Consider the following 22,935-nt stretch of genomic DNA (forward strand, 5'->3'; position numbering starts at 1 on the left):
GGAGTGAAATAAGCCCAGCTACAGACAGGTAAAGAAACAGCGCAAGACGTCAGACACAGGCATCTAGAGCAGCTGGTTCTTACAAACAGGAAGCTGAAAGGTAAGTGCCAGAGGTGGGGAGCAGTGGCATGATGAGTTGTGCAATTGATTTAGAGAGGCTGGGTGCAAAATGGCTCTTCTGCAAACACACTGAATAGCCACGCGCAAAGTCAGGACTGTGAGTCACGGTTAAAAATGGCTAGGACTATAGATCTCAAGTTATGCATTTGGGACACACACAAAAATGATGATGGAAGCTGGGCATTGGTGGCGCATACCTTCAATCCCAGCACTTGCGAGGCAGAGGCAGGTGGATCTCTGTGAGTTCGAGACCAGCCTGGTCTACAACAAGTGAGTTCCAGGACAGCCTCCAAAACAATACAGAGAAACCCTGCCTTGAAAAACCAAAAACCAAAGACAAAAAAAAAAAAAAAAAAAAAAAAAAAGACGATAGATTAGACTTTTCTGTAACCCATGCTTCCAGAACAGTTCCCTGGGGCCTGTGTTTTATGTGGACAGCCACGAGAACACCTGATATAAGCAAAAATAAAATACACCTTATAGTGAACTCCCCCCAGTTTATTTACTATGATCTCCTCTGTAAACCGCAGAACAGCTGGAGTAATGAATGTGGGAACAGCTGGCTCGAGCTGAAGAGCACTGGCCGGCCTCCCAGAGGATCTGCGTTTGGTTCTCAGTGTCCACGCAGCTGCTCTTAATTGTCCGTCAATCAAGTACCAGGGGGATCCAACGCCCTCTTCTGGCCTCTACAAGCATTGCATCTGCATTGTACACATATGCATGCAGGCAAAAAAAAAATGCCTACACACCAGTGGTTCTTAACCTGTGGGTCGTGACGCCTTTGGCAGCAGAAGGCAGGGGGGGGGGGAGGCTGTTTCCAGCCTTAGGCGCTGCTGGAAGATGCTCAAATCATCTTAACGCGCATTTTGAACATTTCAATCAAGCATGTATTTGAAATACAAACGAGGGCTTTCTGGGAGTTTTCCTTCTATATTTGCTTCTGCACAGCCATTGGGGTAGTGATTCCCCCCACCCCTGAGATGAACAGTGCGGACGGTGGGGACACTAAGCCGGCGTCTTCCCCCAGCCCCCACCCCCCACGTCTCCTACCATGATCTTCTTGTGGTCGGGGAACTCCAGGCCGAAGTAGTCGCCCTCCACGAGATTGAGGTGGTTGCACACGGCGTCGAGCAGCACCTTCCCTGGAGCTCGTTGCTGTGGGCAGAAAGAACTGGGGTTACAAGAGTCCTTCGCTGTGTGCGGCCAGGCCACACAGACCACACTGCTCCCGGCTCCCCAGTCAGCGGGGCTCACAAGGGTCACGCAGGACTGGCCGCTACCCACCCTGTGACATCCTGGATGCCAACTTCAGCGTCTGTGCGCTTGCGGACTCTGGACGGAGACACGAGGCTTCTCCCTAGCCCCAGCAGCTTCCCATTTCTAGTAACAAACTGCTTCTGTTTTTTATTTTCTTTTTCTTTTTGGCTTTGAGAAGAAGTGCTACCTGGTGGCCCAGTCTGGTCTTGAACACACGACCCTCCTGAGAGCTGGGACGGCAGGCACGTACGAGCATGCCCGGCATCTGTTTTTTCAGAGAGTGGTGCTGGGTTTGCCACACGCAGGGCAGGGCACGGCACTGGGTTTCTCTACCTGCCAAAAGTGACCATTAAGCCAGGGCGGGTGAAATGGCTCAGCGGGTAAAAAGGACTTGCCACCAAGCCCAACAACCAACCCGGGTTTAGTTCTCAGGCCCACATGATGGAGAAGGGAGTGACCCAACTTAGAACCGTGCCTCGGTTTCTCTCTATGACTCCGTGGATTCCTGAGACCTCTCTGGTGAGATGGTTCAAGCTCTACCACACACACCAAACCTCAGGAGGCAAATGTTGCAAACTCACTGGTTTTATATTTTTCCTCTTCCCCTTCCAGTGCACATACAACAAATCTAGGAGACAACTAACTCAAGACACTGAATGACAGGGCAGGCTGAGAGCTGCGGACAGGTACAGTGTCGGGGTGCCCATTAGCCTGCCCTCACATGGCCACGGGGGCCGATGAGGACGGTTCGATGTGGGGCGCCGAACACTTCCGATTCCCTAACAGATGCCGCTTAGTGGCCCCACAAGTCGCTTTCACAGCAGTCTGGAAGATACCCACGGCTACCCGCAGGTGTACCACACCCGTGCGGGCAAGGTCAGCTCAGTGGTCGTGGTTGAGCCATTTCACACGCGCGGCTGGCGGGAAAAAGATGTGGTCATCAGAGACGTCGCCCTTCCCTATCAGATGCACTCCCAAGCCCTCACGCTTTTACGCAAAGGAAGAGACGTAGGAGAGGATGGTGGAACTACGGCTCGGCAAGCCTGCTTCCCGTCACCCCGGCACTGTCACCTGCTGTTTCTGATATGCCGCGTGCACACAGCGCCGATTCCCAGCTAGGCTGGCAGATGGGGCGGTGACCTGCTGATACTACCCTTGGTTCTAGGGTCACCTTCTCACATCAGCACGCAAGAGGCAACAAGGTCAGTTTATGGACAGCCACCTTTTCTAGAACTTTTCTCCTCCTATACTGTACAGTGTCCAGTTTCATGGTCTCCAACACTGTTTGTTGAAAAAAGAAAAGAAAGGAGAAGAAAAGAGAGGATTTGCCAACTATCTTCCCAGCTGGCAGGCACTCAAATTTCCCAAAGAATTCCTGGAACTAAGGGAATCTGATAACTTCAACTAGGTTTACAGAACCTGAACAACAACACTTCACAGCTCAACACTAGAAATTTAAACAAACAGAGAGGTCAGTGTACAATGGGTGTCTTTATGGACATGGGTGTCAGATGAAACACATCACAGGGGGTGGGGGCAGATTCCATCGAAACCGAGTCCCTCACTGACTCAGTGAGGCGTCCACATGCACTGCTGACGTCCTGGTCAACCCCAGGCTGTGCTGGTCCTGCAGCCTCACCCCAACCTTGCAGATGCCACCTAACATCCTGTCACGGAGCAGCAGCGGAGGTAACTGTCCCTCTGCCGGACGGGTTGTAAATAAATGACCAGAATCGGGTTAACGGTACCGGATTGGATCCGATTTCACCTTTTTGTGCCCGTTTTTGTACATGTCCCTTCTGGGGTACTGAGCTGCTATTTGACGCGGAGCCGTCAACTCAGAGTCTGAGTGATGGTTTTCCACTCCCATCCGTCTATGGGAGGATGGCCAGAAAGCCTCGGAGTCCCCTGTGAGCTCTGGCCGCAGTCACGGCATGACACCGGAACACCTCTAAAGGCTTCGAGACTCATGACACACGACAGTTTTACAAGGAAATGACACTGGTGTCACCATCAACATTCCAGCGGGTTATCAGGCCACTATTACAGATTAAAATATCTCCAGGTAGCAAACCGTAACACATCTCGAAGAGTCTTTTATTGGAAGGAAGGGCCCGAGTTGAAGCCCCAGAACCTACCACAGCAGTTGGCTATGATGACCATGTCTGTACCCTAGTGCTGTGCTGCTGGGGGGAACGGACGGGGGAATCTTCTGAGCTCACTGGCCACATATTCTAACCAATAGTGAGCTCCAGGTTCCGTGAGAGACTGTTTCAGAAAGCAAGAGTATTAGCAAGAAGCCTTCAATATAAGCCCCAGTTTGTATAAGACAGGTGTAAGCCTGAGATCCCAGAACTTGGGAGGTAGAGGCAAAAAAATCCTAAGATCAAGGTCACCTTCAACTACTCGAGGAGCGGGAGGTCAGCCTGGACTACATGAGACTCTGTCTCTAAATGAACAGACTAGGTGCGTGTGTGCTGTGGAGTGACAACAGCATCATTTAAGGGGGCATAACACAAAGACCGTGAGGAAATATCTAGAAAAGCATTTTCTAAGAGTGGTCTTGTCAGGTCAAAGTCCATGTATGATAATAGTGATTTAATAAGACAGTGGCCAGCTATGGAGATTTTATCTATCATCTCTCTCTCTCTCTCTCTTTCTCTCTCTTCTATCTACATCTATCTATCTATCTATCTATCTATCTATCTATCTATCTATCTATCTATCTATCTATCTATCTGTTTTTCGAGACAGGGTTTCTCTGTGTAGTCTCTGGCTGTCCTGGAACTTGCTCTGTAGGCCAGGCTGACCTCAGACTCACAGGGATCCACCTGCCTCTGCCACCCGAGTGCCGAGATTAAAGGAGCACACTGCCACCACCCGGGAACATCTTTTTTTATTTTATTTTTATGTTTGTATATGAGTGCTTCTCTTGCATGCATGCCTGTGCATATGTGGCCGCCTAGTGATCATGGAAGCCAGGAGAGGGTACCCAATTGACTGTTACAGACGGTTGCAGGCCACCATGTGGGTGTTGGGAACTGAACCCAGGTCCTCTCTGAGAGCAGCCAGGACTCTTAGCCATGGAGCCATACAGCTGTACGTTGGCAGATCATGAAGGTTCTTATGGCCTATATAAATCTGAAGCCAGCCAACACCATATTTCAGTATTCCTGACAAAATACTCTAGAAGCATTTCCCTTAGGAGAGGTCAAAGCAGAGCTATGTTTCGCTCTGCAGAACAAATTGGCAATAAATGAAACCACATAATCAAATCTCTCTTATTTTTTTCTTATTGGCTACTCTTAATTAAGCTCCAAGAGCATATGAATTTTAATGGACTGCACAAACAAGTTGGCGGACTCCACGCTGCATGTCCCTGTTGCCTTCGCCACTTCAAATCGGCCTTTTCATTGGGCCCCATGAAATCACATTAGCGGGAGTTCCCATGCTTGGGAAGCAATCCCTGAATCCTAATGGCGTGCACAGTCACGAAGACGGCCTGGCCTAGCAAACAGAAGCAACGGGCTCGAGTGCGTTAGCTCACACAGTATCTTTAAACCGTTCCTGTGTTTCCAGGCTATCCACCAACTGTGATGCAAGGACACTTCTTCTGTCTTCCAAAAGACTAAAGCTACAGTGCTGTACACGAGGGACACAGCCTCTCCTCCTTTCCTCCCCTCTCCTATTTGAGAAAGTTCTCGGGAATTATCTCACTGACAGAGAGCTACAAAGGTAACTGTCAGGTTCACGAAATTCCCATCTGCTCAAGTTTTGCAAAGCATTTATGGAAGCGTTCCTCACCTCCCCTCTGTTCGAGGTTTAGTGTAACCATGGCAACCAGGGCACGCATGCATGCACGCACGCACACACACACTCACCCAACAGGAAGATATGACTTTCCTCAAAAGCCTTGCCCCTCCTTCCTAGCAGCAGGGTTAGGGGTAGCAGCACCTTTCAGAATACCATCCTGAGTGCCGTGGTCCACTGTCTACCGGTCTGACCAGGGAGTGCTACAACGCCCGTGGATTTTCTTACTGCCTTGCAATCTTCTTTCTTGGACCACTTCTGTATGGGTGAACGGAGCTATTAATAAACATAATAGCCTGGGAAGGCTGACACACTTACTAAGGGAGTGAAGCCAAGGGTAGGCACTATGCTACAAACAAGGAAATGATTTCCACTAAGTCCCTGAAAGAGACACATAATTAGATAAATTAGAACAAATAAATGGCAGGCGATTCTTACTAAGTTCCCAGGTCAGTGAGAGACTGTCTCTAAAAACAGGGTAGACAGTGCCTAAGGAGGTACCTGAGGCTGTCCTTTAGCTACAAACGTACATACATGCAGTCACACACATGTGCGCGTGCATGTACACACACACACACACATACACACACAGAGTGTTAAAAAACAAAACAGCTGGCCACTCTTTCTGGTGGTAATCTGAGAATAGAATACCCAGCAAGGTTTACAAGGAGGCTAACTAAATGGGTTTTGACAGATGAGGTTGCCAGATGAACACACAGGACACACAAATGACAATGTATCAGTCAGCAAAGGGGACATAGCTGATGTCATCACAATAGAAACTTTGTATCATTTTTCCATCTCTAAAGAACACAAACTCTGCCATGTCGGTGTTGGATTCTGACGAGGGCTGCTCCTGGCTTCCAGGTGACTAGCTGCTCGCTCAGTGTTCTCACGTACTGGAGTAGTGGGGAAACGGCAGGCAGGCTATGGAGGTGAAGCTGCTCAGCCAGCCAAGTGCCTACCAGCCAGGGAGGGGGCCTGCATCCCAATCCCCCGTGCTACCAGCCAGGGAGGGGGCCTGCATCCCAATCCTCCGTGCTACCAGCCAGGGAGGGGGCCTGCATCCCAATCCCCCGTGCTACCAGCCAGGGAGGGGGCCTGCATCCCAATCCCCCGTGCTACCAGCCAGGGAGGGGGCCTGCATCCCAATCCCCCGTGCTACCAGCCAGGGAGGGGGCCTGCATCCCAATCCCCGTGCTACCAGCCAGGGAGGGGGCCTGCATCCCAATCCCCGTGCTACCAGCCAGGGAGGGGGCCTGCATCCCAATCCCCCGTGCTACCAGCCAGGGAGGGGGCCTGCATCCCAATCCCCCGTGCTACCAGCCAGGGAGGGGGCCTGCATCCCAATCCCCCGTGCTCACAGAAACGCTGGGCAGGGTGATGCGCGATAGAATCCTAGTCCTGTGGGGACAGGAACAGGCAGACCCCAGGGCTCACTAGCCATCAGCCTAGACAAATCGCTGAACTGCCTATTCAGTAAGAGCCCCTGTCTCAAAATATTAGATGGAGAGCAATCAAAAAAGACACGCAGTAGCACCCCACACATGTATACATACAAATGAACATATACGATACACGCAAACAAAAAATTAAAATTAATAAAAGAAAAGAAGGTTCTGTGGCCTTTGAGCCTCTGGTAAAATCAGTGGTCCTATGAGAACATGCGCTTTTATTTTTTTCCTAGACAGGGTTTCTCTGTAGCACTGGAGCCTGTCCAGGAACTCACTCTATAGACCAGGCTGGCCTTAAACTCACAGAGATCTGCCTGCCTCTACCTCCCGAGTTCTGGGTTTAAAGGCGTGTGCCATCACTGCCCAGCTTGAACATGCTTGTTTTTTACTGCCTCATTCACTACTAATCACTATCTCATCCAAACTATCTCATTCAACAGGCGAAGCATGGTTCAGTCCTAACGCTAGCTGATGGAGTCAAGAAAGAACGAGACATTATTACTCTTACTCTTGTCATTTATGGAGACAAAGTTTCAGTTATTTGCAAAGGTTGACCTAAACTCACTCTGTAGCCCACGCTGGTCTTAAACTTTCACTTCTCCGGCTACCAAGCAGCTGAACTAGAAGCATTCCTGCTCTTTTGGGCAGGGGTGATGCTGAAATAGAATTATGATCACAAAATGGGCCTTTTAAAAATTATGCGTGCGTCTGCACGTGCACCACAGCATGCACGTGAGGTTCAGAGGATAGCTCGCACCAACAGTTGGTTCTCCTGTCCCCTCTTGTGGGCTCCAGGACCAAACGGAGACCCGGCTTAGCAGCATGTGTCTTAAGAGCCAATCCCCTGGTCCCACAAAAAGGAATGATGACCACGAGATGTCTTGGTGTCACTGCTCCCGTGGAAGCGATGGGTGACGGGAAAATGGGATCCATACTGAGACACATGTTCCTGCAAAATCCCTGGATTCAGAGCTTAGGGCCATCAATAACTTGCCTGGGGGGATGGGGTCCACGCGCCCCCCCCCCCATTCATGCTTTGGTCTGCTTAGAATTCAGGAGAACGTGACCCAGGATAGCATCCCTCCATCTGAATATGCTCAGTGATTCCCTGGGGACAGTGGAGAGCCACAGGTACAGGTGAAGGCTAAGAATCTGCCAGTTCTGGGGTCCCAACAGGTGGACTCTGGAGGTCCCACGGGTGGACTCCAGGGGGGGTCCCACAGGTAGACTCTGGGGTCCCGCAGGAGGACTCTGGGGTCCCACAAGTGGACTCTGGGGGGCCCCACAGGTAGTTCTGGTCTCCTCCTGAGACTGATAATTGACCTCAAGTTCCAGCAATAGCAGCAAATATAAACCCTGCTCCACAGAGCACAGTGTGACCCACCAGCCCCCAGGGAATCCGGAAAGCAGGTCTGCACAGCATCAAGTGAGGCCCTTGGGGCAGGCCCTAGTGCACCATGACCTGGCATCCTCAGAAGATGATGCTGGGAAGGGTGGGGTGAATACCACAGGACAGAGAGCGGAGACTGAGGGGACACAGCTGCAAGCCACAGGATGCCCAGTTATCAAGGCCTAATGCTGGAAGCTGGGAGAGGCTGGGAAGGACGGTGCCCACCATTTCAGAGCAAACAGGTCCCACCAGTAGGCTGGCAGGCTGTTGTGAGCATGCCATCCACTGTCTGGTGTCTTGTCATCCAGTGCTGATAAACTAACAGCCACTCGAGGGGCTAGTTCTCAGCCACACGTGGACAGAAACTGTGCACTGTTGTCTTAAGAGCCAGAGATGACGAGGAAATAAGGCCTCAATAGGCGGGCTGAGGAGAATTTCAGCCTTCGAAAGTCTTACACCTCAGATTCAAACACACCCAGCACACAGTCTAATCGTAGGGCGTGACTTATTTTCCTCACTGATAAAGACGCCCCCCCCATCATCATTCCATGTGTGAGCCATGTTCCACAGTCCAGGATTTAGTTATCCCACCCGAAAGCTTTTCAACCCAGTCCGAGGCCTGCGGTCACACTAGGTCTCAGCATCTCTTATAGTCATGTTCCCAGGATGTCCGTCCTTTAATTTAGCCGTCCCTTCCCATTCTCCAACTCCACAGCCCCCAGCTCCAGAGAGCAGAGCAGCTCTCTCTATCTGTGAGGCAGGAGCCACGGAGGGTACAGACTGAGAGATTCCACCGGAACCCCGAATCTGTGTGTGAATGCCCACAGGAACCCCGAATCTGTGTGTGAATGCCCACAGGAACCCCGAATCTGCGTGTGAATGCCCACAGGAACCCCGAATCTGCGTGTGAATGCCCCCCCTTTTTTGGTCCTTTTCCTAGAAGGATTAGCACAAGGCCACCGTCTGCCTGGGCTCAATGCAACTGGAGGGGAAATGTCAGACTTGGAGCTAAATATAGCAAAGAAAGCACACACAGCGCGTCTCTGCTGTCTCCAGACACGCTGCTAAAATGACAGTCAAAGAATAAAAAGGGGAAGGAAAAGAAGCCTTTTAATTAAAAAAAAAGTGAACAGATTCTTAGAAGAAAACGAGAGGAGAGACCTCGGGTGAGAGGTTTCTTCAGAATTCTGGGAGATGACAGAGGAGAGGTGGAGGGCGGTCCCTAAGTGAGAAGCAGCCAGTACGACAGAACCGCTCACAACCGGCAACAGAGGACGCTGCTGGTGGCGGGGCCGGGAAACTTCCCTTCAAAGCACGTACGTTCCCGTCCCTAGGAGCCCAGAAGGTACTGAACAGCAACGACAGTGAAACCCGAAAGGCTGTAGAGGAGGAAGAATAGAAGGTAACCATGAGAGAGCTCTTAGGACGAGACATGGTGAGGCAGAAATAAAAAATTTCTAAGAGAAGGCAAAGTGAGGATGCCCAACAGGAGAGAAAGGAAGCCTCGGCAGTCCTTAGATTCCAGAGCCTCGGGGAGACACCTCCAAATCCTGAGCTCTACACCCAAGACTAAAGAGAATGGAAATGCGCTAGTTGGAAAGGAAACACGTCAGAGAAAACACATTCCAGAGGGAGCATCTCACAGAAAGAGTGAATGTGGCCGACCGAGAGGGAAGTCATGAAAAGGTAATTCTCAGAGCGTACAATGGTGTGGGAATTCTCAAAAGTGTGGCTATGCTCATCACTCGATGAGAAGTCCCCAGAGCATGTCTTGGTGGCTTTGGCATGGTCGCAAAACACCAGAGGATGCACATGCCCAGCCTATGACGCCCCCCACGACACACACACACTATGAGTAGCAGGTGGGGTACAGCTCATCTATACACAGAATAGACACACTACTGTACCCTCTGGTTGTCAATGCTTACCATGGACTGTACGAAATTCCTCTGCTGTATTTTCATACGTCTGCAGTGAGAGGCTTGGTTTACGCCACCATTACCACAGACCCCGAGGTAAGGGTCACAATGTCTATCCCTGCCACAACAAGGCACCAGGAATTCTTCAGCTCCGTAATAACCCCCTGGGACCACCACTTGGCTGGCAGCCCGTAATGGACAAGGTGTCGTTACGTGGTGTGCAGCTTCCAGTAGAAGCAATAACGGGACTTGACTGAAGGCTTCACTTTAGGGAACGCAGGCAATGCTGCCTGTGTGATTATATACCTCGCAGCGGCCGGGGCCCATACATGTACTCCGTCTATGCCGCACATTTGGGTCATTTCAGCACGGAGGCCAACGCCACGCCACGGCCGCACTCCCATGACGCAGGCTCCTCTGCACACCTTAGTTTCCTGCACTGTGTCACAGGCACCCAGAGCTCGGCCAACCCCACCCAGGCTCAGCTACGATGCTGACCACGACGCTACGAAGGAACAGAGGACGGTGGGTAACCCTGGAACTGAAGAGCTGTCTGGCACCCCGGACAGTAAACGGTGTGACCACCATACACAGGGAATAAAACTTCACGCCACAGCTCTGGGGGAACCGGGACAAAGCTGCCGTTCTGGGCAAATGTAACTAAACATTTAGGCCTGCCCGTCAGTCTATACACACAAACGCTGCCATTCTCCCCACCCCTGCTTAAGGAGGGCTCTGGGATGGCCACACTGCCTTGCAGGAACACACTGTCTCCTTGTTCCCCTCGGCACTGAGCCCCGGTGTTCGGAACACTCGCTAAACACATATCAGATTGGGTTTCAGGGAGTCCCAGATCCAGGACAGGAGAGAATGGGCCTCTTTCAGCTCTGCTGTAATTCACGGGTGTTGTAACCAGCGAGCTGGGCACAGAACCACCTTTTTCCTGCATTCCAGGGCTATGCACAGAGCAGCGTGTGTACGTGCAGAAGCAGGGATTTTACTGCTCTCTTGAAAACCTGCTGCACAGAGGGGCTTGGGGAGAGGATCCTGTCCTTCAGGGAAGCTGTTAGTCTGTTCCTGACACCAGGGATTCACTGTCCTTGTAGTATGAAGAGCTTCTACATTTTATTAATATAAAAACATCTTCCTTAGGGGTTGGGGCAGCGGTTCAGAGGTTAAAGGCACCGGCTGCTCTTCCAGAGGACCCCGGTTCAATTCCCAGCACCCAAATGGCAGCTAGCAGCTGTCTGCAACTCCACTTCCGGGTTTCTGACACCCTCACGCAGACGTACAAGCATCCAGGCAAAACCCCAATGAACGTAAAATAAACATAAATTAAAAATAAAAAAAGCTCTTGCTTGACATTTTAGGGCTTCCTTCCTCTATCAGGCGGGAAACAAAAGAGCACGCCGAGAATGAGTAAGTTGAGGAAAAAAAACAGGCTATAGCCACTCAAGGCAAACAGGGCCTCCAGCCAGAAAAACCGTCTGCTTGTTTCTTCGGGTCCATGCGCCCTGGCAGCTTTCTCTTCCAGTCCAGTGGTCTGACCGAGTCACAGCATGCACCCAACCTCCAGGACCTGAGTCGTCTGGGGGGGGGGATGGGGGAGAACACCCCATATTACGCACGCACGCATGCACGCACGCACGCACGCACGGGCTCAGGGGCCCAGCATCTTCTTTGTTAATTCACACTGGCTTGGAGATCCAGGCTCGGTCACTTTCATGTAAGCACTGCCCTTTGCACAGTACGGACACCACTCAAGGAGGCAGGACCACAGAAGACACAAAACGAAATGCCAAGGCTACAGGTTTGCACGTCTTGCATGAAATCCTACCCCAGGCAGACTACAGTCGGCGGTATGAACCACCCATAGTGATCCAACAGCGGCACCCACTCAAAGGCCCAGTTGGAAAAACAAGGACAGTTCAGAGAGAAAATAACGCCAAGTAGGAACTGTGAGCTTTAAAAGAAAAGAAAAAACCCTCAGTCTTCCACGGCTGAACTTTATCTACGAGGGCGATGTGCGGGAAGGGATGCTGCCAGTGAGAGGCCGGTGCCTCCCTTGCCTAGAGCGAGGTCACTAGGAGTGACGGGGACTCCACCCACGGTCTGAGCTCACTGGATGTGTATCATCCAGGTGTCAGGGATGGCACCGTGCCCCCAGAAAATCAAATTAAAATAACCAAAGGACCGCTAGCGCGTTTCTGAAACAAAGGTACGGTCGCCTGCTGGAAATTAAACCTGCTGTCAAGAGAAAGATAGAGTTTACAGAAACTAGCTGAGACTAAGTCCGACCGACCACGGACACAAAAAGACCTCATATTCTAAAAAGCCTGCGTCTGGCTTCCGTGCCAGATTTCTGAGTTCAGCACGCAAAGTAACGCCCGCGTGTCTTACAACAGCCATGCAGAAAGAGAAGCTGATCCCAGCTGCACATACTCGTGGATGTTCTAGTCTACAGAAACCTGCAGCGGCCAACAATCACAGGCTGCTTTCTACTCCTCAAAGGCGTGGCGGGTCCAAATCACACCTCTGGGGTCAAAGCACTTGGAGCAAAGTCACAGCAGACGAAATAGCCTCAGCCCCCCCGCGGTAAAACAAGGATGGGGATGAGGGGCAGGGAAGGGGGTGCCGGATAGGCACGGAGGGAGGCTCAGAACTGCGGGGTGAAGGGTCCAGAGGGGGGAAAAGAAAACCAGCAATGAACACTAGTTCTCCACAACTGGGCCTGTGGAAAAAATAACGTTCTCTTAGTATTAGAGGCCAAGACGCCTTGTCAGTCTCTCTTGGAAAACAAGCACAGCAGCCAGGCCGCACACCGGCGGTGTCTGAACACCTTCCCTCAAACTTGTTCCCCAGCAGAGAGAAAGATCCATCGGTGCCCAGAAGCTCCATCTTTCCTCATCTTTCAAAGCATCCCTCCACCGGCAGACTTCCCAACAAAATAAAAACAATTCCAAAAAATAAAAAAAAATCGTGTTCCACTGCTCGGCAAGCCCGAAAGAGAGGTGACAGAGACTGCCCGGCTTCCCCGGGGCAGGAAGGTTTGAGCCACACTTCGGTGCCTTCAGCCCTCGCTGGTTTCACAGGTTTTTGAAATTATTTTTATAAAACACAAGGCCCAACTTCCACCAAAGTCCCATTTTTACCAAATCCTCAGCCACGAACACATCGTGTAGAGCAGCCCCAAAGACCAAGCGTGACAAGTGGCACACATCCATGGAAACTCCAGACTACTGGTTTACCGACGCCTTTAAAAATACTGTGTGATAGCGGATTCAGAAAGCAGATTCCGGGGCCGGGAGACGCTCAGTGAGTAAAGACCTGAGTTCGAATCCCAAGCACCCACACAGAAAGCCAGTTATAGCCGCGTGTTCCTGTGGCCTGGCATTGCAGGGCAGAGAAAAGGGAGAATTTGCGGGTGTGCAGTCCATCAGCCTGCTCAGCCCAGACAGCAAGCTCTGGCTCACAGAGACAGCCGGGTCTTAAGGCACAAAGCAGAAAGCAGTGAAGACGCCCTCCTCTGCCCTCCACACAGGCACATGGCAGGTTCACATGTGCACCGCCTCCCCACACGCCACGTAGCTGAGTGAAAGCACCACTTAAAAAAATATAACAAGCCGGGCGTTGGTGGCTCACGCCTTTAATCCCAGCACTCGGGAGGCAGAGGCAGAGGCAGAGGCAGGCGGATCTCTGTGAGTTTGAGGCCAGCCTGGTCTACAGAGCGAGTTCCAGGACAGCCTCCAAAGAAAAACCAAAATAAATAAATAAAACAAAGCCTAAGCAGCCAGATTCTGAGTTTGCCGACCGTAGTGGACGAGTACTAAGGAGCTGGTCTGATTTTTAACCCCATTCCCAAGTCACCGTTGGCTCACCAATGAAGGAAGCGGCCCAGGGCTGCTAAGGCTATCTCTCTATTCCTGACACGTTCAGGCTGCCCAAGCTTACTCCGCAAGCCAAGGAGGCGGGCAGGAGCCTAACGTCGGAGGCAGCTGAGTGCCACGAACAGCAGATACTGAAGAGGCCAGTGACAGTCACCCGTGGTTGCATCCACTATACAAGTAACACACATAAAATAAAATCTTGAGAGAGAGAGAGAGAGAGAGAGAGAGAGAGAGAGAGAGAGAGAGAGAGAGAGAGAGAGAGAGAGAGGGAGGCTGTTGTAACCCCATATCAGATGTTAAAAGAACATTTCCCAGAACATTTGAGGATTAAGTCTAACCACAAACCCCTATGTGTATTCCCTTCAGGTACAGCTCAGCTGTGCAGGAACTCAGGGTATATGTTAGTTATAAATGTAAAGACAACTAAATTCTATTTTGGTTCAAGTATTTGAGTGATCTGAAGTTATCTCTCCTTATATGGACTTGGCGGGGGGGCGGGGAGGTACGGTTGACTCTCAACAGGAAGACAAAATTATGCAGCTGTGGATTTTGGAAAAGGAGGGATTTTTCCTGTAGTGACTAAGCAAAATTCACTGCAAACAGCACGTAAAATTTTAATTATTTTTGCAGAGAATAGGCAAATTAATTGGACTCTGATTTTTTTGTTTGAAGTTCTACTTTTTTAATTTCCTTTAAAAGTAAAAAAAAAAAGTTAATCTGCCAGCGAGGCTTTCAACACTGTAATTAGATACCAAGAGAAACAATTTAAAAGAAGAAAAGATTCACTGGGGCTCATGGTTTCAGTCCAAGGTCGGTGGGAGCCATTGTCTGAGGCTCCAAGTCAAGGCACAACTGCCATGACACTGGGAACACGTGGGAGAGGGGGTTGTGTGACTCACTAGGGCTGAGACATGGAAAGAGATCAGGGAAAGATACGCCCTGTGTATAAACATTTGTTTCATTTTAAAATGTTGTCTATACATGTACCTGTGTGTGGATAGATGCAGAGTGCAGGAACCTATGGAGGCCAGAAGAGGGCGGCAGATCCCCCGGAGCTGGAGTTAACAGGCAGTGTTGAGACAGCAGACATGAATGTTAGGAACAGAACTGTAGTCCTAGCTACTGAACCATCACTCCATCCCAGATACGTCTGCCCCTTGAAAAAAAACACTGTTTTAATTTCATGTGTGTGAGGCATTTTCCTTGAATGAATTGTAGGCATATTATTACGTGTGTGCCTGGTGCCTTCACAGGCCAGAAGAAGGCACCGGATTCCCAGCAACAAGAGTAAAAAGCAATTGTGAAACCACCTGTGTGGGTGCTGGGAACCAAACTCTGGTCCTTAAGTGCTAAGCAATGGCTCCCACCCCTAGATGTCCAGAAGCCTGCATCTCAGAGCTCTCCTTCCCGTCCTCCGGCTAGCGTACTCTGTGGCTGCTCTTCTGTAACGTCCCTGAGCCTTGGGGGAGGACAGGCTGGGATCTAATATAAACGTCCCATTCAAGGCTGAGCTCACAGCACAGTCTTCACCACTCTGAGCAGCTCTGAGTCTGCAAACGGGGACCCTTGGAGTGAACGGCTGGGCAGAGCTGCTCCGAATGGAGAGGGGAAGCTCTCAGACGCCCCGGGCTCTCCCAGGCTGCACCTGACGCTGAGGTTAAGGAGGAGCAGCTGGTCTGCCACCTCCACACTCCGTGAGGTCCGCCAGCGCTCACGAGGCTGCTGGGGATTTGAACTCGGTTCCCCCTGCTGCGGAACAAGTGCTCCTAGCCGCTGAGCCATCTTCTCACCCCTAGTAGTCTTCAAACGTAGATGCACTCACAACTTTTTCTACCGAGAATCCAGGTACTAGTCTCACACAGCTATTCTGCCAAACGTGCTGGAGAAGCCAGTGGCGCAAACTAATCACGCGTGGTGGTTATCGATGTGTGTCTTCAGTTAACTTGTGTGACATACAGTGTGTGTGTGGAGACTGGAGGTTGGCTGGGATCTTCCTCGGTCACTCACTGAAGCACAGATTCAGCTAGACGGGCTGGCCCGCAAGCTCCAGGCAGCTGGCCGTCCCTGCCCCACTGCACAACACGGAGGTCACACAGGTGCACGCTCACTGTGCCCCACGCTTTCACATGTGGGTGCTGGAAGCTCTCATAAGGTCCTCATGCTTACCCAGCATGCACTTTGCCAGCTGAACCACCATCTCAATCCTGAGACATGCCTTGTGGTTAATTCCCAGGCCACAGCTCCTAACCTGCGCCTCTGCCACGCTTCCAGGCTCCCTTCCCGCTCCATGCTGGCCCATCGGGGCCCTGGGTTCACAGCACGAGGCAAAACCGAACTCAGCCAGAGAGCCCCGACCACCAGAAGGGAAACGGCATAGTCCTACAGCTGATGTCGAGTGCGGCGGACAGCAGTCCAAATCCGAGTGTTCCCGTGAGAAGCGGACGTGGCTGGGTCAGCGCTAGCCTGGTGGTCCGTGCCAGGCACAGCTGTGGTCACCAAGAGCCCCTAACATGGTACTTTTCACAGAGGTCCCTTCACCCATTGCACTGAATTTAAACTAGATTGAGGGGCTGTGTTTGAAAGCGCCCGGCGTAGGGCCCACAGATCCTACAGGAGGCATCGGATGGGCAGAGCAGGCGGGTAACCTGACCCAGGCAGAGATGGCGCCTCTGTGAATGAATCTCAGGTTCGCCAGCTCCCAGGCTTTGCCTGGCGGATGTTGAAACCCAGCACTCTAGGATGACTACTTAGCTCAAATGTTTTCTGAGTCCATAAAATCTCCACATGCCTTTCTTTTAACAATTGAGGAGTTGAAAGCTAACGAGGCAAGGAGCTTTCCCTTAACCAATCTCTGGGATCAGTCAACCTTGTGTTACACGGCTGATTTTTTTCCCCCATCTATCTCCATCTCGACATTACCACATCCCTTCTCTTGGACGGCATCGCATGGTCTTCCCTCAAAGGTGATGGGTTCTGATGCTTCTGTCACACACCTAAGGAGCACGGCACCCCAAGGCCCCCCATGAATCAGAGGGCAACGTCTCTCGGTTCCCCGGAGCTGCTTTTAGTTCTTGGAATCCTTTTTCAGATATAGTAACTTCCCAGCTTCTGGCTCTGGTGTGTGATTCAGGATGGACTTGAGACTCGACGCGCTAACTCAACAGCCGGGAATCGACGGTGTCCTCTGCCTGGACGGCTGCAGAAACCAGCCAGCCTCTGCTTTCCAGACCCAGGGAGAACAAGCCAAACACGAAATGACCCAGACACAGGAAAGGGTCCCTCTACTCCTCAAGGCTAATGGTGGCCATGGCACCTTGAGTGGAGCTCAGGCGCCCTCACTAAATGCCCAAACCTTGTAGACCTTTGATACCAGGTAGGCGGGAAGTGTCTCTGTGGCAGGCTGGCTGAAACTGGTTAGGTCCGTGATGGCAGCCAGGGTGATAACTGGATAACATCTAACTTTACTCCCATCTGTGTGCTAAGCGACACGCTCTCTGGTGCCGCCACCGCTGTGACTCTCACGGAAAAGACTGGGAAGAACGACGGAGGGAGAGACGATAAGCAGTGCCTGCATTCTAAGAGGAACCCCACCCATTAGTACACATTCCGCTCTCCTACATTAGTAGACATTCCCCTCTCCTAGCCCATCACTGTCTTCACTCCGTGTGTAGACTTCCCTGTGTCCTTGTCTTCACTCTGCGTCTCTTACCCGGCCGATGCTCAAGGATTAGGAAGCTGATTCGAGTTCATCCCCTACCCTGACTCATTTTAGATTTTTTGTTTTTAAATTATGGGTGTGGGTGTGGGTATGTGCAAGTGAGTGCAGATACACGTGGAGGCCACAAGAGGGCAACAGATCCTCTAGGGCTGGAGTTATAGGCGGGTTTTGTAAGCTGCCTGACACAGCTGCTAAGAGCCGAACTCGTCTGCTGGCAGGAACAGTATTTGCTTTTAACTGATGAGCCCTCCTCTCCAGGGCTTACAATTCTTCAAGAAACATCTGCTTAACTTCTCACTCTTGTTACTTGTTTCACCATTCCAAGCCATGTGTGTCTCTCACCTGGGTGTGCAAGGGAAGCCTCACGTGGACAGAGGGGACAGAGTGAGTCCCCACAGCAGCCCAAGCTGGCAGGCTGAGGTGCAGCCTCTCAGCATTCTTCTGACGAAGTGCCAAATGCACGGAGGAGCACAGCTGAAACTCACTCTGTCTGCACTAGCTCGGGAGGCAGAAACCTTAAGGCAGGATGCCGCCACAGGGCCGGTTCCACCCACCGGGAGGTCCCTTTGGCTTCTCTCTTCTAGCGGGGGCTGGGAATCCTTGGCTGGGAGATGCACCACTACAGTCTTCCTCCCTGAGTCGACAGATGCATTGCATTAAGGGCCCGCTGGACCCAGGGTGGCCGCCTGTCACCTACACCAAGGAAGTAACTTCCATCCGTCAATAACCAGGGACTGGAACCCGAACCCATCCTTGTTTTAGAGCGTGTTTCTTTTTCTGTTGTGGGGGTATTTTGTTTTATTTGTTCTTGTTTTGAGATAAGAGTCCTGTTCTTTACCCCAGGCTGTCCTCGAACTTGGAAGTTTTCTACCCTGAGCTCCTTCCAAAGTGCGGGGATAATGGGCGTCTGCAACAGCACGGGCTGGAGTTTCAATGGGCATGGCGTCAAAGACACTGGAGGCATTAACCAAGTTATGCCTCCAATGAAGTCAGAGACTAAGACCTAAAAGCAGCTGAGTTATCTGATGGGAGCAGCTCAGGGCCAGTGGGAGGCGCCCCAACGCAGGACGATTTAGGGCAACTCTCTGCCCTGTCTGAGGACTTACACTTGGTCTCCAGCAGGAAATGGGTTTTTTTTTTCCTCCAACTTGTGTCCTACCCACCCCACATACATAAAGAAGGCCCTGTCTTCCAGAGCCTCTATTTACAAAGTCACTGCCCCGCGGGGGCTCATTATTCCACTGAGTTCCTTGAACCTCTTCTCAAGTGAGCTAGAACATTCCACAATCTCTTCCCACGGGGTTAAAACTGAAACAAAAATGCTAGCAGCAACCTGCCCCTTCTCGACCTCAGATCTTCACTATGCGGAGAGCAAACACCAACCTTGGCCACTGAGAAGGGTTTTTGCAAGAGGGAAGTCATCATCATCCAAGAAGGTAGGCGGGGTGGGTGTCTGTGCAGCAAGCACCAGGGAGGCAGGGCCGTGAGGCTGCCTGGGGCTCCTCGACCAGGCAAGTCTAGCTGAATCGGCAAGCTCTACACTGAATGAGGCCCTGTCAAAATTAGTTAATTAACTGACTAATTAAATGGAGGAGCTGGAGAGACGGCTCAGTGGTTAAGAACACTTGTTGCTCTTGAGGAGGACCAGGCTTTAGCTCCAAACAGCACACTGGGAACTCACAACAGCCTGTAACTCCAGTTCTAAGGGGCTCTGATGTTTTCTCCTGGCCTCTGCAGGTAGCTGCACACTTATGTTGCACAAACACACACTCAGGCTCACACACACACATGCACACACTTAGGCTCACACACACTCACATGTACACACTCACGCTGGCACACACTCTGGCTCACACCACACATAACAATGCATCTTTTTTTTTTTTTCAAGTTCCAGGATAGCCTATTCTATATCATGAATTTCACAGCCAGGGCCACACAAGACTCTGGCTCAAAAAAAAAAAAATCAAAAAGTCAAGATGGAAAGCAGCTGAAGAAGACACCCGTGTTAGCCTCTGGCCCTCACATACACAGCATGTAAGTGCATGTAACTACACATCCTGTGCATATGTGCATGTAACTCTACACATCCTGTAAGCCAACTTAGAATAGCCTTCCTGCCCATTCTACTTCTAGAGGAATAAAAATCACAGAGCATACTCTAGGTGAATGTGGGTGAAGACACAAGCCTTCAATTCAGCAGCCACACGGTCCTATCCCATCACCCAGAATTGCCACCGACTTCAAAGCACGCTGGGTAGATGAAGGACACCTTCCAGAAAGGCACTTCTCGGGCTTCTCTGTGTCACATACCGAGACCCCTACCCTGGATGAGGGCAAGTAGGGCTGAGGGACTGTTCACACTGGGTGTGGAGTGACCCTCGGCAGCCGGCTCATTTCCCAAAATACAAACCAGGACCGGGGGGCTCAGAGGAAAAGGAGAAGAGCCCTGGAAACCACGCTGGGGCCAGCAGGGGGGTCGGGCGATGAGTGAACTCTGGTGAAGGGCACTTCCTGGTCAAAGCGGCACCATACATCAGCCCTGACCAGCTGGCCAAACACAGGGCAGAGTCTCAGAACGCTTAATTGTCCGCCGCGCCATTCTTCCCGGTATCCGTTTTCCGGTTCTGAGCCTTTAAAGCCCGTTCCAAATGGGAGATTATAGAACTTCATACCTCTTAAAGCTATCGACTAGTGACTTGTACTGAACACAGATATCTCAACTGGCGTGGCTTCCCTGCGTGGGTGGACTTACATCCTACACATATGAACTGTGAGTTGGCGTCAGTGTTTCGGACAATGGCAATGGGAGTCGTGGTGTCTATTACTGCAAAGCAGCAAGCTCAGAATGGGACTTCTGTGTTTAGAAAGCAGCACGCCTGGACGAGGGAGAAGCGTCTGAGGGAATGCCTGCTTTTGTCCTGCAAGCCTGTGGAGCTGAGTTCTAATCCCCAGCTCCCACGTACATGCCTGCAATCCCAGACCAGGGGCGGAAACAAGTGAATACTAAGAACTCACCCCAGCAGCAAACCTGGGATGATGAATTTCCACTTTGGTGGGAGACCGTCTTTCAAGGTAGCAAGGCAGAGAGCAACGGAGGAAACCCGTCTCAAGTCCCGCTCTGGCCCCTGAGTGTGCGAGTTCCCGCACATTCACACACTCACATGCATGCACACCACACAGCTTCACACATGCACACCACACACACCCCAAAAATAAAATAAGCAGAAGTTCCAAATCTTACAGTAGAAGAAAGGGGACTACTAGGAGTAGGGAGGAGGCGGGGAGGCTGGGGAGGAAGCAGAATAAGGACATGGAGGGAAAGGTAGCAATGGAGCCTCTAACTATACCCAAACAGCAAGACGAACCCAGCTCTCCAGGCCCTAACAGCGCCGTTCCCAAACACACTCCCCCAAACCAGAGCGAACATGAAGAATGACCTCACCCCACGTGAACCTTCCGGTTGGTCCTCCGCCCTTTGTGAGCCCCCCCCCCCCCCCCCTTAACAACATCCAAAGTACAATGTTAACAGCTCTACTGGAGCGTGATAAGCACTCAGTAAAATCCAACCGTTGGCGAGTATTCAATTATTTTCTAAAGTAAGGAAGGTGGCTTGAACTCCCCAACCCCGACAGCCAACGGCAAGTGCCATCCCCCTCCCAGGCCCAGACAACTACCCATCTACCTGCCTTAGGCCAGAATACTTCCCATTAAAAGAGCCAACCAACAGGGAATCTTTCATATCTGACTTTTAAAAAAATGTATTTACATTTTTTTGAGAATTCCATACATGAGTACAGTACTTGTATCATTGCCACACCCCCCCCTCCGACCGTTTCCCCCTTCCAACCTTCCACTGTCTCTCCACTCCTTGTCAAATTCGAGACCTTTCAGAAAATTATTGTTACACATATGTACACGTATGCATATATATAAGAACAGCCCACAGGGTGGGTTCCTCTCGTGTTGCTTGTATGTGCATATATCTAGAGCTTGGGTAACCTATCTGGGAACTCACGCCTACAGACGAAGGACCCCGCCCCTGTCTCTGCGGCCACTGACTGTGACTCTTCATTTGGGGTGCTGTTCTGTGGGATTTCCCTCATCGGCACTGGCAGGTGGAGTGGCGTTCCCCTCACACCTGGTCTTGTTTCGGCAACAATCTCGTTGAGATTTCAAAGCTTCCATCCCTCCCTTAGCGTGCTTCTGAGGCTTGTGAACACCGAGCACGTCTCATGGATATAAATCCCATCAATACAAACGTTACTGTGATTCCCTTCGCAGCCAAAGAGGCCCTGCTCCCCCCCCCCAAAAAAAAACAACTATAAAAATCACGCAGACTCCCCCCGGGGTCCACTAACCACAAGAACCCAGACCCCCAACTCTGTGACGGAGTTGACTCTTCACACTAGGGCTTGCCTGCCTTACTGAGAAAATCTGCAGGGGCTGCTCTCCAGGGCCAAGGGGCAGCAGCAGCAATAGCAAGCTGACCCCAACTCCCTTAGCAACGCTTAACTGGTCCCCTGGCTTTGTTTCCATGGTGATAGGATCTGAGCAGTCACAGCACTCCCCAGCCAGCCTCTTCCCTACATGGACCACCACGCTAAGGGAAAAGTGCTCTAACACAGAGGCTCTGGAGTCCCCGGACGAAGGGGTAAGGTGACTGGCTGGCACTTGGATGACCACCATCAGAAGAATGGCTACGATGGCACTCCTCTGTGCCACACGGGGTGACCCGCGCTTGGGGGCCGGGGGGCGACTGACCACCGTTGTCTATTCTGGTCCTCAATGCTTCACCACATGGTAACGGGGGTCGGAAACAGAAGAAACGGGAAAGCAAAGGGACGGGCGTGAGCGGCAAGACCACATCAATTTCCATACCTCGGTACCGGGCACAGCGGTGATGGTAGAGTTTCTCCACCTGCCCCCATCAGGACCCAATTATTATGGCTTTCTGGTGAGCAACAGTCACCTGGCCGGCGAGGTTTGGTGCCAAGGGGTGGCAGATGAACTCAAAGCTTGGAAAGTGCCCCTCCACTTCCTTCCTCCCCTCAGAAGAGGTAATGAGGGACCCTGACTAGGTCTGTGTAGGGGTCAAAATTAAGGTCTTCCTACCGTAAGCCCTCCCTTAAAAGGAGTCTGGCTGTAAGGAAAAGGGTGTTTGCCTGTGAATTTTAATGGCCATAGCCCTGCTGATCTGTTTTGTTTGTGAAATTCGGTCACTCTAATTAATGAGGTTGCTTCGGGCAACCCTCCCCCTCCTGCCCTGCCTCCGGCTTGGAGGACTGCCTTCTCCTAAAGAGGTCCCAGCCATGTGCTACTACAGGTGCAAGCAGGAATAAACGATAAAAACATGTTTCTTCTTCATCTTTCTGTGTGC

At 51.4% G+C, this 22,935-nt stretch overlaps 1 protein-coding gene across 4 annotated transcripts in view; it reads right to left on the reverse strand.

The window, feature by feature from the left end:
* Positions 1–22,935, reverse strand: part of Farp1 (FERM, ARH/RhoGEF and pleckstrin domain protein 1) — a 228,054-nt gene that overhangs the window by 76,620 nt on the left and 128,499 nt on the right. For all 4 annotated transcript variants that reach the window (XM_040744380.1, XM_040744462.1, XM_040744332.1 and 1 more), the window contains exon 3: positions 1,171–1,275. In XM_040744380.1, the coding sequence (XP_040600314.1) occupies positions 1,171–1,275 (105 nt within the window). The remainder of the gene's footprint in view (positions 1–1,170; positions 1,276–22,935) is intronic.

Source organism: Mesocricetus auratus, unplaced genomic scaffold, assembly GCF_017639785.1.
Source record: "Mesocricetus auratus isolate SY011 unplaced genomic scaffold, BCM_Maur_2.0 Super-Scaffold_2245, whole genome shotgun sequence".
Classification (NCBI taxonomy): domain Eukaryota; kingdom Metazoa; phylum Chordata; class Mammalia; order Rodentia; family Cricetidae; genus Mesocricetus; species Mesocricetus auratus.